This window comes from Egretta garzetta, unplaced genomic scaffold (assembly GCF_000687185.1).
Source record: "Egretta garzetta isolate BGI_Z169 unplaced genomic scaffold, ASM68718v1 scaffold100, whole genome shotgun sequence".
In the NCBI taxonomy this organism is placed as follows: domain Eukaryota; kingdom Metazoa; phylum Chordata; class Aves; order Pelecaniformes; family Ardeidae; genus Egretta; species Egretta garzetta.
The window spans coordinates 590,723-605,204 of record NW_009258265.1 but is presented as its reverse complement, the minus strand read 5'-3'; the positions used below and the strand labels follow the sequence as shown (position 1 = coordinate 605,204).

Here is a 14,482-nt window from a genome sequence, read left to right as displayed (position 1 = left end):
CCCTGGGGGGATTTAAAAGCTGGGCAGACGAGGTGCTTAGGGACAGAGTTTAGTGGTGGGATGGCAGTGCTAGGTTAACAGTTGGACGTGATGATCTTGAAGGTCTTTTCCAACCTAGACGATTCTATGATTCTAAGAGGCTTTTGGTTGCTGCTTGAGGGAGGTGGCAGGCAGAGGGGATCCAGGATCAGCAGCCTCTGCTGGGGCTCAGAGCGGGTTTGGGTCTGCTGTGCTCCGCTGGGGAGCTCAGCGACCCCTGCCAAGGAGCAATGGATAATTTATCCCTGCCAACCCCCATCCTGGCTCCCAGCAGCTAGAGCCTCAGGTTTGGTTTGGTTTTTGGCACAGCTGAAAGGAAAGCCCATCTACGTAGGATGCCAAGAAGGGAGTGAGGTGGGATGTGAACATGGCAGGCTGAGGGTGAGGGGCAGAGCCTGGGACATTTTTTTTATTATTTTCTAAAGTTTAGTAAAAGACAAGCCCCCTTTTCACCCAATTTTCTCGACACGTGCCGTTAGAAATCCCGCCACGAGCACGTAACAGCCCTGCTGTGGGTGAGCCCATCGCAGGAAGCAGTGCTCAGTTCCTGTCCGAGAACGGTTCAGGCTTATCTCCAGCTCTCCAGCTTCCTGCTGGATGGAGCCAGCCAGGGGTAAGGAGAACCAAAAAAAGGAAAGAAAGAGCAAAAAGGCAACGGGGCTGCAGAAGGAGCCATCAAGCGCCTGTCAGGGGGAGGAAGCACAAAGTGTGGAGTCACGGTGGGGCTCCAGCCCCGTTCCTCCTTTCCTAGAAAGCTGCTGGCTCCTCGCCCTTATCACAGCATTCAGAAGGGCTCCCGTTGCCTCGGTTTCTCATGAAGACAAATACAGGAAGAATTCCTTTCCCAGCCCAACACTGCCAGGATCTGCTGCCACGCATTCCCGGCCAGACAGCAGCCACCTTCCCCCTCCAAGGGGTTCTCCATCTCCCTCCTACAGCCCAAATCTTTCTACATTCAAAGTCCTGCAGCAGACTGGCACAGCTTTTCCCTGCAGCAAAGGAGGGGTTGCACAAGTCCCAGCGCCACTGGTTCAGCTCCTTCCCTGCTCCTGGGAAGCTGGACCCCAACACTGCAGCCTCCCAGCACTGGAGAGGTTCCCCATCCAGGACATGGAGCTTGCCCAGATTCGGGCTGGCTGAACCCAGGAATGAATTTGTGCGTTTTAAGCCAACAAGTAGAAAAGTGCAAATGATGTCAAGGAGGCCCTGGCTGGCTTACAGCCCTCTGGAAACAGTGGCCACGCAATGGCCAGAAAATACATCAGCAGGCGTGTTCCTCCCCCGTGGCCTCCCACTCCCACCCTCACCACCTGGACACCGCTGCCAGGGGGGACGACAAGTCACCCCTCTAAATCAGCTCCCTGTCACCCGCCCACCCTGCAGGCTTGCCCCACGGGGCTCCCCGCTGCGGGAAGAGGTGCCTGGTTTATCCCAGAGCCCATCAACCATCACAAACATTCCTGTCCCAGGGTGGGGGGGCGGGTGTGTGTGGAATCACTGGAAAGATATGCTGGGGAAAAGCAGGCTGGGCAGGCAGGTTTTTAAGTGCAGCACTGCATGATACCTGGAGATCCAGGGGGACTCCCAGGTCCTCAGAGGACACTTAGCACTTTATGGGATTAACAGCATCATTCCTACCGCAAGATTTCCATGGCAAAGCTATTTGCATCCTTCCCCTGGGAGCCCTAAACATCATGATTGACTCAGGACTCACAGGAGCCTCCCCAGCAACAAAATTACTGCAGAAGGCAAAGGGAAAAGTTACTGCGCCAGCGATGGGGCGTTTGGCTCCAACGCCCTCGCAACTCCCAGCCTATTTTTGTCCCCCCAGTCTCCATAGACTTGTGGATGCAGCCCCAGGTAGGAGTGACCCGGAGGCAGCCCAGGCTTGCTGGTGACAAACTCATGGCACAGGGGCTTCATCCACTGGGATACACCCCGCAAACCCCACTTTCCCATCAGCACGGCCCAGACGGCATCGGCTCCCCATCACGGAGGTGCTGCGGGGGCGTACATGTTCCTACCTCCTCTATCACGAGCCATCCTGCAGCCCTTGGCTGAGATGCTCCCCAGCTCCACCTCCCCTTTGACCACCTCTGTCCCACTTCAGGGAAGGGGGTTTCAGCTCAGCATCTGCTCAAGCTCCCTCCAGGATGGGAAACCTGATGATTTTATCCCCTAATTGCCGCCTCCAAACCCCGAGGGCAGGGCCAGGCAGGGTGCTGGCAGAGCCAGCTCCATCCCTGAGCTCCCTCGCTGTGGGAACTCACACATCCCCAGGGCATCTCCATTTTCATCTTGCAGGCAACCACAGACAGCATCAGCTTCTCTGCAGGAGAGCTCCTGGGAGGACCCAAAGCACAGATGCCACCACAGATTAAGCTAAAACTTTCCAGCAGCTTCTCTAAATCAAACCCTGCTCTAGCCTTGCCTCTACCTTTCCTCCAAGGGAACCAGAGCTGGTGACACCTTGGGTGGGTGAGACCCTGGAAGATCTGCCATGATAATCTCCAAAGTGATTTTAGAGCCACGTCTCAGTGTTAAGGCTTGGCTGACTTTTTCCAAAAGGAAAAGCGAGTGGATGGGCAGCCTATTGGTCAGTAAGGCTGGTCAAGGTCTCCAAAAAAGAAATAAAACTCAGTTCCCTGCATCAGCACTCGGTGGGGTCAGTGATCACAAGAAACCATAATTAAATCCTTCCCTCCAAAGTCGGGGTGGAGCAGGAGTAACCAATAACCCCTGGCTCCATAGGAAGGCAGCGCGGGTGCCAGAGGTCTGCAGTGGGAGCAGGAGCACAAACGAAGGCACTGCCCCTTTAAAAAGAGCAGGGGGGGGGGCACTATCAGAGATCTCCCCCACCCCAGGGAAATTAAACAAACCCACAGAAAAAAACCCCTCATTTGGTAATTAAGACAATGCGGTCCAGATGTTGGAGGCAGGGTTGCTGAGCAGCGTTTGCATAGCCTGGCTCTCCGGGGGCCGGTTGCTGGCAGCGGGATGGCTCCCTTGCTGCTTGTCACGTCTGTCTGTCCATGAGCACAACCCTGAGCAGCCCTGGAAATATTTCCTTTTTTGGAAGCCTTTGCTGATGTGGATTAAAAAAAAAAAACCAAACCCAACCAAAACCCAACCCCATCACAGCCCCCGCTGCAGCGTCAGGACACCAGCCCGGCCCAGGAAGGTGGCTGGGAAGGAGCGAGCCCAGCCCAGGCAGCCGTTCCCCCTCCGGCGCGGGGAGCGAGGCCCCTTATCATGCCACAAATTTTGGCTGCTTCCTGGGGGAGCCAAGGCTCAGCACAAGCATCTTCATTCACACTGAGATCCTGGTGGTATCCGATGGGCACAGCGGAGGCATCCCCCACAGATGCGCGCTGACCCCAAAGCATCGGGCCCCACAGGTACAGTCCAGCAGAACTTCCCAGCCTGGGTTGCTTTTTCCCAGGTCTTTTCCCAGTCCTGGTGGGCACCACAGGCATGGGTGCAGCCGGAGGAAGCAGGGTTTCACGGATAGAGGGGCAAAAGCAAGAAAAGCCTTGGCAGAGGGGAAACCACTCCCAGTTGCGAAGCCCCAAAGGGGGTTTCATCACCTCTCCGAAGGGGGTTTCATCACCTCTCCAAAGGGGGTTTCATCACCTCTCCAAAGGGGGTTTCATCACCTCTCCGAAGGGGGTTTCATCACCTCTCCATCCCAGCCTCATCTCCCCTTGTCTCTGCCCTGGGGCTGCTCTCCCGTCTGTTGGGAAAATCCCACCTCTTACGCCCCACGGACTGGCCCCCAGGGCAGCATTTTTGGCCAGGATCGTGGCAGATCTTCCAGGCTCTCACCCACCCAAACAGGCTATTTTAAACCCACAGCTCGGCTCTCGCATCCTCTTTAGCTCAGTAACCAAAACCAGGCACCTTGTCTTCCCCCCCTCCAACCTCTTTCCAATGTAAAAAAAAGGCTTTTAAACCCAAACCCTGACTTCTGATCAGTGTTTTTTCTTCCTCCCACCAGGCCCCCTTTCCCTTTCCAGCCCTTCCAGCAATTAAACTCCTCTTGTTGAAGGCTAACTCAGAAATTTAGAACCGCTTGATAAACAATATTAAGAACATTTAATGATGTGTAATCAAAAAAATGTATAGTTAGCATTCTTAGAACAAGGACATCCTGGAGCAAGTGGGCCTGGAAAGGACGGCTAATCAAAACGTTTTGGAAAACATCTGAAACTTGGCAAGTAAGCTCAAGGTCCGGGCATCCTTAATTGAACTAGCCTCATTATAATACTAAAAATCATACCCCCAGGTCAAAAGACCCTTGCCCAGATGAACCCCCCTCCTCAGAGCACAGGCATGGTACAAAGGACGCTGTCGCTTTAAGGCTAGCAGGAACCAAAGAAAGAAAAGTGATTAAGAGAGATTTTGAAATAACAGATAACTTGCTCTGAGCGTATCAAATGCTGCCCTGCGTTAACCAAGGGGTCCTTGATTTGTAGGGAGCCACTTAGCACCCAGGACTGCGCTAACCTGAAATAAATAAGCGATGTCTCTCCTGAGCGCGTGGCGATTGCGCTATCGCACGCCGGGCCACGAATCCGCTCTTCGGACAACGCTTCAACCGGAGCTTTACAGTGGGTTTTCAAGAATCAAAGCAAAAATAAACTGGGTTTTCCAATGTGCATTTTTTTTGAGAGACCAAGTGCATTCCCAGCGGAAGCATCAGCGTTTCCCAGCCAGCGCGCTGTAGCTCCCGCCAACGCACCCAGAGAAGGGGCAGGTTTTCAGAGCAAGGCAGGACTGGGCAGCCCGAGCCCTGTCCTCTGCGTCTCGAGCTGTGGGCAGAGCCAAAAGCCACCGAGGAATCTGTTTAGATATGGTGGGAGCGGATGGAGACCAAGCTTGTGGCTGTCACACGGGGACCCGTACCCATCCCACAGCCCAAAGGCTCGTCCCTTCCTACATGTCCCCTGTCCTGCTCGGGCACGTGCTTCAGCGCCCCCAGCTCTTACCTCTGCAGAGCACCAGGCGCAGAGCGGGCTCACGGCCAGGCACTGCTTGCAGGAGTTCACCCCGCGGGTGGTGCAGATGTTACCCCCTGAAACGGCAAAAGGGAGAGCGGTTACAACCTGCAGAGCCCCAGACCCACACATGTGCTGAAGTCTCAGTGCTCAGCTAGCAGCTTCATGAGCAGGGCTCTGCTCTAACCCCTTTCCCAGCCCCAAACCCCAGGTGCTGCCTCCTTGCCCGTTTTATAACCACCTCCCCAGCCCAGTACCAGCTGGGCTTCATCCTGCCCAGGGCTGAGCATCACTTCCCCTCTGCCAGCTCCTTCAAGGGTCCCCCCATCCCTGCAGTGTCACACACGTTGGAGTGAAGCCCCTACCACTGGCAGCGGGGGGACATCTCCCCTTATGCCTCCCTGCACACATTTTGGGGCAGCAGGGATGGGGGCAGGGGTGAATTCCCAGGGGTGCAGCATGGTACCCACAGCCTGGCCGGCAGCCAGAGAGCTGCCGCCTCCTCCCACTGCCCCCGACGCAGGGTGGTCGATGCCTTCTTGTGCAGGCACTAAACTCAGCAGCTGGTCTTGGCTCGGGTTCAAACCCAGGGAGAGGAGGGGAGGGAAAGGGCACGAGTCCAGAAACTTGCTCGCCGCGGTTTGCACCTACGCTCTGGGCAAAGGTTGGGCTCTGTCAGTGGAAGTGGCAGTGGGGACTTTGGGGCACACATGCTGGCACCAGTCGTGAAGGACAGAGGCCAGTGGGTCCATGTCAGGGCTTCAAGGGCCCCAAAATGCCCTCAGGGGCTCCAGGGCAGTGGCCAGTGCATGCTGGGGCAGGACTGTGCGGCTCTGCAGTTCCCGCTGCCAGCGGCCGATACGGCGAGTGGCTGGGGGCACGGCTGCGGTGGTCTCACCCTTGGCTCTCTCCCCCTCCCGGGGCACAAGTTTTAGGATTTCCTGGGCAGAGCAGACTGCAGACATGTGCCTGCTTGGCTGGGGGAACGCTGCAGCCTGGGGAGCCTGGGGGATGCCGGCATGGAGCAGTGGGCGCTGGGGTGTCCCCCTTGCCCTGTGTCTCCCCATCCCTGCTCTGGGCTCTCCCCGGCAGCTGCAGGCAGAAAAAGTGTCATTTTCTGCAGCCGCAGGAAATGCAACATGAAACAGAAAGAGGAAATGGTGAAACGATGTCATCAGGTCTTTGGGGAGAACCACGATGATGGCACCGTGTGCTTGTGTCTGCTGGCGTGCAGTCCAGGAGCATGAGCGCATGCGTGTGAGCGTGCATGGCGGCTGCGTGTGCAGCCTCAGGGATGCGTGTGTCTGCACCAGGGTGGTGTCACAGGCTGAGCTGGACACGCTGTGGCTGTCCCGAAGGTCAGTGGCTGCTCCGGGACGTGCCCCAGGGCACTGGGGCTGGTGTGCCCCTTTGGACCTCTGCCACCCACACCCTCTGCTGGTCCCACGCAGTGGAGCTAAACTAAAGGCTAAAACCCAACTGCCTGGCTCCGCACCAGTTTTGGGGTTGTATCTGCTCCCAGAGCTCTCACCATACACCAAAACACCCAGCTGCAGCCTGTGAGCATGGGAAAGACTTTAAATTTAGCATTGCTCAAAAGAGCAACAGGTTGATCTCCGGTGCTTTCTGCACCAAGGCCACTTGGCAATGTGTTCGCAGCAGTACTGCTGCCTGGGGTGGGTGGGTCTGGGTGGCCCGGGCTCAGCGGGGAGAAGGCAAAGGGCTCTCAGAAAGCAGCAGCGGTGCCAACAGAGCCGGCTCCCGCTTCTCACGCCTGCTCCCACCGTGTCCACATGAAATCCTTCAGCCTTGCCAGGAGCCGGCTGCTGCAGCCCAGCATGGGGCACGTGCCTTGGATTTGCGCTGTGCTGTGCAGGCAGGGAGCCAGCTTGGGGATGGGCACGGCCCTGGCAGCTCAGCCTTCTCAGGGCTGCCAAGCCCAGGGCCACATGCCCGAAGATGGGAACAGCTTCCGAAACCGCAGGTCCCTGGGGAGCCCCGATGCTTTGATACCTGAACCAGCACCATGGCCCCTCGGTCAGGGATGGGGGGAGATGCCAGCCACGCTCCCAGACAGGGGACAGGACCATCCAGGATGGGAGATGCGCTGATCCAAATCATATCTCAAGCAGGTTTCCCCCGGGACTTGGGCCAAGTCCCTCAGCTGCTCCCTGCCTCAGTTGCCCCTGTGCAGTGTTAACCCTGGTCTCAGCAAGACCCGGCTGCACTGAAACACAATGTGGAGGATTTCCAGGCTTGTATCTGCTGGCCAAGCCCCTGGCCACCTCCGCTTTGCCTCTTCACGCCACAAGACCTGAGCTCTGGGGCTAATGAGCCCCAGGACTCTCCCTTTGGGCTGGAGGCTCATCTGCTCCCCAGATTTGGTACAAATCACCTCCTGCCTGTGCACAGCCTCTGGACCCCGGTGGTTTCCTCTCCTCCCCTCCTGCCGCCACCCCACAGCCCAGGAGTCCTTGATCTGGTGTCCCCCCTCCATGCAGGAGATGTAAACCCAATTTTCTCACTGATTTTGGCACAAGGACCACAGGCCAGGCTGTCCTGCCTGGGCAGAGATGGGGCTGCAGCATGGAGGGTCCCTGCGGGAGGGATGCTGGCATGCCCAAGGCTGCCCTGGGCTCTGCCATCACATTGTGCCACCATGCCATTGCTGGCAGCGGTGGCTTTGCCCGGGGGGGTCTCTGCAGGTCAGTACCCACCCTCTTGGGCTGCCTGAAGCCCCAGCCCAGGGGTGTCTGCCCCAAACTCACGCAGCCCTGTGGTCCCCTTCACTCCATGACCAAGACACATGCCCAGGGATGGAGGACCCTTCCCCAGCCTCCAGCACCGTACAGAGCCATTCTTGGCTGCAGGTAACCCAGGGTTGGATGGAGCAGGGCCATCCCTTCCCCCTGGGAAGGGGCCGAAATCCCCCTAAGACAGGGCAGTTACCACCATCCAAACATGTGTCTTGTCCTGCTGTGGGCAGGCAGCCTCAGCCCAGGGCCACATGCCCGAAGATGGGAACAGCTTCCGAAACCGCAGGTCCCTGGGGAGCCCCGATGCTTTGATACCTGAACCAGCACCATGGCCCCTCGGTCAGGGATGGGGGGAGATGCCAGCCACGCTCCCAGACAGGGGACAGGACCATCCAGGATGGGAGATGCGCTGATCCAAATCATATCTCAAGCAGGTTTCCCCCGGGACTTGGGCCAAGTCCCTCAGCTGCTCCCTGCCTCAGTTGCCCCTGTGCAGTGTTAACCCTGGTCTCAGCAAGACCCGGCTGCACTGAAACACAATGTGGAGGATTTCCAGGCTTGTATCTGCTGGCCAAGCCCCTGGCCACCTCCGCTTTGCCTCTTCACGCCACAAGACCTGAGCTCTGGGGCTAATGAGCCCCAGGACTCTCCCTTTGGGCTGGAGGCTCATCTGCTCCCCAGATTTGGTACAAATCACCTCCTGCCTGTGCACAGCCTCTGGACCCCGGTGGTTTCCTCTCCTCCCCTCCTGCCGCCACCCCACAGCCCAGGAGTCCTTGATCTGGTGTCCCCCCTCCATGCAGGAGATGTAAACCCAATTTTCTCACTGATTTTGGCACAAGGACCACAAGCCAGGCTGTCCTGCCTGGGCAGAGATGGGGCTGCAGCATGGAGGGTCCCTGCGGGAGGGATGCTGGCATGCCCAAGGCTGCCCTGGGCTCTGCCATCACATTGTGCCACCATGCCATTGCTGGCAGCGGTGGCTTTGCCCGGGGGGGTCTCTGCAGGTCAGTACCCACCCTCTTGGGCTGCCTGAAGCCCCAGCCCAGGGGTGTCTGCCCCAAACTCACGCAGCCCTGTGGTCCCCTTCACTCCATGACCAAGACACATGCCCAGGGATGGAGGACCCTTCCCCAGCCTCCAGCACCGTACAGAGCCATTCTTGGCTGCAGGTAACCCAGGGTTGGATGGAGCAGGGCCATCCCTTCCCCCTGGGAAGGGGCCGAAATCCCCCTAAGACGGGGCAGTTACCACCATCCAAACATGCGTCTTGTCCTGCTGTGGGCAGGCAGCCTCACCCCCCTCACTGCAGGGAAATGTCCCTATTTTGGCATTTCCAGCGCTGCTTGCGTGGCTGGAGGCAGGGAGCAGGATCAGGAGGGAGGCGGCGAGGGGGGGCCTTGCGGTGATGCAGGAGCAGAAGCACCAGCGGAGGAGAGCGGAGGATGCTGCAGCTTGAGCCCCCTCAAATTGTGCCCGAGTGCCCAGCGGCGCTTCCCAGGCTCAGGACGCTGCCCGGCTGTGAGCAGGTTAACAAGATCCCAGCACAGCCTAAACTAATAAATTCTGTGGTTTCTAGTTCACCCCCCCCTTTTTTTTTTAATTTTTGGGGCTTGTTTTTCCAGCCATAAAAAATAATAAACCCAAGCCCAAAAGCTGCATTTTTTTTTTACTATGAAAGCAGCTGGTCTCACATAATGATCTGATCCTAAAGACTCAGGCTTTAAGAAAAAATAAAAGAAATCCTAGCACAAAAAATACAGGGGAACGGGAGATAAACTGGGCAGCATGGGAACCACCCACCTGGGGCTGGGGAGCGCTGTGGCCCTGAGCCATGTGAAATGATGCACTCGAAATACCCCAGACGTCTCTGGCTGAGCATCACCCTTCCCTGGCTGGAGAAAATTACTGAAAATTACTCAGTCCCCAGTCTGCACTCCAAATAACCCCCTCTACGTACGCCTGAACCAGCCGCACACTTTGTTTTTTCCTCCTCCACCAATTTGAGCAAGAATGTGCACACAGAAAACTTGCTAAAGATACGACAGAAACCATACTTAAATCCTCTCTGGCCTTTCTGCTTGACTCAGTGATAAGAACTTGGGCTTTTCTGGCTGATCTCCTGCCCACACCATCCTGGGACTGTGTTTTTTCTCTGAACCTCTCTCCCTGTCTGCCAGCATCTTCCCCGGAGAGGGGATGCTCCAACCTGAGCTCAGCTCAGGCACCAACGCACAGGACCGGAGAAATCACCCGCACAGCCCCAGAGTCAGCTCCATCAACTCCAGCTCTTCCAGGGGTTACCCTGCGTCCTGCCCTGATGACAGCTCGCTCAGGCAGCAGATCAGAGCCTCAGGCTCTTCCTGGGAATTCACCACAGTCTGGCGTTCTTTCGACAGAACAAAACCCCCAAACCCCTTGAGTCTGGCCTCGAAAACAATGGGACTGATTTATAAAAACCATTTTGCAGTGGCAGGATTTACTTTGAGCCCCGGAAACGCACCTGGGGAGGAGATAACACTTCTCTTGGCTGCTTCTCCATGCTTCAGACATTGGAAGGTATTTTTTTTTTTTAAATACAAACTACATTTTTCCTAAATCACCTGGTGCCAGAAATCAGAGTTTTTAAAGAAGAGCACCAAAATAGCACAAGAAAAAAATAACACAAGACAGCAGTGCTGACTTAGATACACAACCTGCCCTTAAAATGACATGGATACAGCGACTACCTGCCCTGCAAACTTCCCCGGCGTATTTTCTGTTTATTAAGGACGGAGCCCAAGTCACACCCCAGTCCTTCCATTACAAACCAGTACCCGGAGCCAAACACAGCGTAGGTAGAGAACTTGCCGCACCCAGTGCGAGAATAACGCACCAAACCATGTCTTGACTCTATAACTTCTTTGAGAAGCCCTCCTGGCCCCGACCCAGCTGAAGCCCAACCGGCTTGAGCTCTGCTTTGTATTCGGGAACACACGGAGGTTTCAGGCTGCCAGCTCCCCCCCGCCCCGAGCGATTTTCCTGGGAAATCACAGACCCTAGGAATGCAGAAAGCCCTGGGATTTGGGGAAATAACAGGCAGTATAATCACTAAATGACCTGGCTTTAAGCAAGCGACAGCGCCACGAGCTATAAACCTACCCCAGCCGCCAGCAGCGCAGAGCACAAGGATCCCGAGAGCCGCGTAGAGTTTTCCCATCTTCTCCTCCGAGCCCCGAGCGTGGGGGGCTGCTCAGAGCAGCCCTGGCGTGAGCGATGGAGAGCAGCTCTGGGGCGGCTGGAGGTTTTGAGGCTTTCGAGGAGATGAATCATGAGTCTGGGTGCATGACACGCACAGGGAGCGGGGCCTGCCGGAGGAAACTGCGCTGTCTGTCACTCAGTTTGAGTCAGGGAGGGCCCCCGCTCCCTCTGCCTGCAGCTCCTCATGCTTTTTTTTTTTTTGCTCTCTCAGCTCAGACAAGGACCTAATAAACCCTGGCAGCCAGTACACGGCACTGGTGACCTACAGCCCTGGGGCTGGTAACTGGCTCTTTCCCATAGGCTCTTTTGCCTGGGTTTAATTCCTTGCAAAGTCTTGCTCACTCCCTCCTTTCATTAACTCTTGCATGAAAGGCAGCCTGGCTTTTAAACCCAGTCTGAGCTGCCTCTGAGTTCAAGGATTTAAGGGGAAATAGAGCAAGTACATACAGACACGAAAGTGTGGGGTCTCAGCTCCCCTCCCCAGAGCACTGGTGCAAATGGGAATATCTCTGCTGAAACGGAGCTGGGAGCTGAGCAAGATCCAGCCAAGAACTGGACCTGGTGACACCAGCAGTTCGGTTATAAACACCAACATCGCAGGGAGGGGGAAGTTCAGCTTTGGGTCAGATAATTTGGACCTGATTTTCTTCTTACTTGTATTGGTTTTTCCCCTCTGTGTCCTCAGAAATTGCCTCTGTACCGAGCAAATACAGGGAGTCGGATCCGCACAAGAATTGTCCCCACTGAAATGCTGGAGCTCCTTGTGGGTGCCTCCCGAAGGGAGGAATTCCTGGAATTCCAAGGTCCTTCTCGGAGATGGGGAAACTGAGGCACTGAAAATACAGGCTGGAGGGCAAAAGGGAGAGAAGGGCTGTTTCCCTGGAGCCCTGGGCTGCTCCCTCCCACTGGGTGACAGCGGCTGGGGTCAGTAATGATACAACCCTGGGTCAGGACGATCCAGCACACAGAAACTCCAGGCAGCAGAAAACGAGCTCGCGTGGGTGCCGAGAGCTGCAGCTGCAGGCTGGCAGTGCCCAAAGCTGCGGGGTGATGTGCAAGGTGCTGCATGAGAACCAGCCCTACGCTGGGGGAGATGGGAATAACGGCATCTGCCCCCGAGCCCGACGGCTCTCAGCAAGAGATGATGGTGTTTGGGAGGGTGAGATGGAGGTGGGGACTTAGCCTCAGGAGCCGGGGACTTTTCTTGGCATTAAAAGAAGTTTTGGTGCCTCTTTGCTTCCCCACTCAGCCCCACCGTCCCTGTGGGGTGCTGCTGCCCTCCCATGGCTACATGGGCTCTGCTCAGCAGGGGATCATTTTCCTTCTGGGCTCCAACTCCCTCTCCAAGACTTGTTAATGAGGATGTGGACTAGGAGAAGCCCATCGACCCTCATGCAATGTCAGAAAGGGCTGCACCTTGGCTGGGACGTCAATAACAAACCCCAAACCTGCTTTCTGGGGGACCCTTGGTCTCACCCTACTCCAGATCCCGGAGCCATCTCTCTCTGCATACCCTGTTAGCCAGTTTTAGGACATTAAAATTCCTGCTTTTCTTGCATGGATCCTTCCCTCCCTGCCTGGAAATGCCATCTGCGTGGCCCTTCCCTGTTGTGCAGGGTTTTCTGGCCACACGGCAGCCTGTCCCTGTAGCACCCTGTGAGCACACCTGATGCTTCATGGAAGCAATGACAATGAATTTGTTTCAGTTTCTCTAGAGAGAAACGTGGGAGCCCTGCTTGGCCCTGCACACCCCACAGATGTGACCTGCCATCGATCTCGCAGCCCCCTGTGCTGGGGGACTCGTCCTGCCAAGCAGCTGGTTGCTTGAACTAGCAAGTGCTCCAAGGGGACACGCAGCCCTGTGTGCTCTGAAACTCCCCACGATGCTCCAGCCCTTGCTTCCAGCATGGTGCAAAAACTCTGAAGAAGGAGAAGTCACAAAATTAAGTGTTTGCCCTGCCTGCACCCGCCTGAGCTCTCGTCCTGCCTGAGGACTGGGATGGCATGAACTTAATTCAGCACATGTGGACTGAATTTCCCTGCCAACTGCAAGAAGATGCTGCTTGGCCTGAAACCATCACCATGAGTTTGACTCTGGGGGCTGTGTAAGTGATAATGGGATGCTCTGGCTATTGAAGTCCCTGTCTGGATTAAGGCAAGAAGCAGGCAGGGGTGTTTGAGAGCTGAGCGGCCCCAGGGCCCCGGCTGCCCCGTCACTGCAGGCTGTGACCCAGGAGCCATGGGTGTAGAAGCCCAAATCCATGCTTGGGTGTGCAGGGAGAGGCTGGAGCTGGAGCCACAAGAGGGAGCAGAAACTCCTTCAGTCTGGGAGTGAGCCATGGAGAGGAGCTCCCACCCGGGCTGGGGCACCCCCCCTGCTCTGCTTTCCCGTGGGGATTTTTCCTGCCCCTCAGGTTAAACACGAGCAGACGCTCTTGTTCCATCAGGGCTTTCCACCGCCCTCCTGCAAGTGCTTCTGCTGCAAACTGCCCTTGCAGCCCGGGCAGCCCTTCAGGGAGAGAAACGCCACATGCAAAATGAGGAGGAAAAAGCAACAAGTAAAACCCAAGCCAAATGGTTTTCAAGCCCCTAAAGTCACAGCAGCAGAACGGGGACACAGGTCCCAGCCGCTTAAAAGGAGAATCAAAATCGCCGCTCTCTCTACCACGCCGCCCTCCATCCTCAGCCAGGCAGCCTCACGCTCCTGCCTTTAGCTGCAGTTTATCAATTCTCATTTAGGTTTATTAAAATCCCCTCCAGGGGCTGGGCAAAGAAAGCGAGATGTACACAACTAATCCAGGACAAGGCCCCCCCATTGTGGCTCCCGAGTGATCTGTTCTGTGCCATCCAGACACGTTTCCCGGCAAACACCACCGGGCAAAGCCGGGACATGGCAGTTCCACGGGCACAGCCCTGGGACGGGCAGGGTCGGGACCGAGCCTGACATGGCTAGACACCCCCGACTTGTGCTTTCACTTTGGGATCTTATGCAGACAAGGAGAGGGGAGCGGTGATGGAAATTCCGCTGGGATTCCCTCAGTGGGGCTGCGGGGCCGAGGGAGAGGGTCTGCCATGGGCGCAGCAGTGATGCTGCTGTAGGACCCAGAGCCGGGGACAGGGCAGGAAGGGGTGTTGGGGAGAGATCAGGGTGCAGCATCACAGTGCTCCCCTTCGAAGGGGCTAAAGGAGCCGGAGGGGGAGAAGAAGGAGACAGAGGTGCCCGGGGAGGAACCCCCCAGCCTGGGGAAGACAAGGATGCAGGGAGGGGGATGGATCCGGCTCTCATCTGGAAGCGCAGGAGAGGCATCGCTGAGCAGAGCTGGGGGTGGACCGGGCTGGATTGGGCCAGCGCTGCTCTGAGAAGGAGTGGGTGGCAGAGAGCAGCAAGCGAGGATCGGGGAGAGCAGCTCTGACCTGAGCCTCACGGGGGGGCCTGCGTGGGGGGGACTG

The 14,482-nt window shown here is 56.8% G+C and overlaps 1 protein-coding gene across 1 annotated transcript in view; it reads right to left on the bottom strand.

Annotated features, from left to right (window-relative positions):
• Positions 1 to 11,040, bottom strand: part of ITGB3 (integrin subunit beta 3) — a 24,644-nt gene extending 13,604 nt beyond the window's left edge. The window contains exons 1-2 of the mRNA XM_009648172.2: positions 10,934 to 11,040; positions 5,028 to 5,113 (exon numbers count right to left, since the gene is read on the bottom strand). Of these exons, the coding sequence (XP_009646467.1) occupies positions 5,028 to 5,113; positions 10,934 to 10,991 (144 nt within the window). The 5' untranslated portion in view covers positions 10,992 to 11,040. The remainder of the gene's footprint in view (positions 1 to 5,027; positions 5,114 to 10,933) is intronic.
• Positions 11,041 to 14,482: the final 3,442 nt, after the last annotated feature.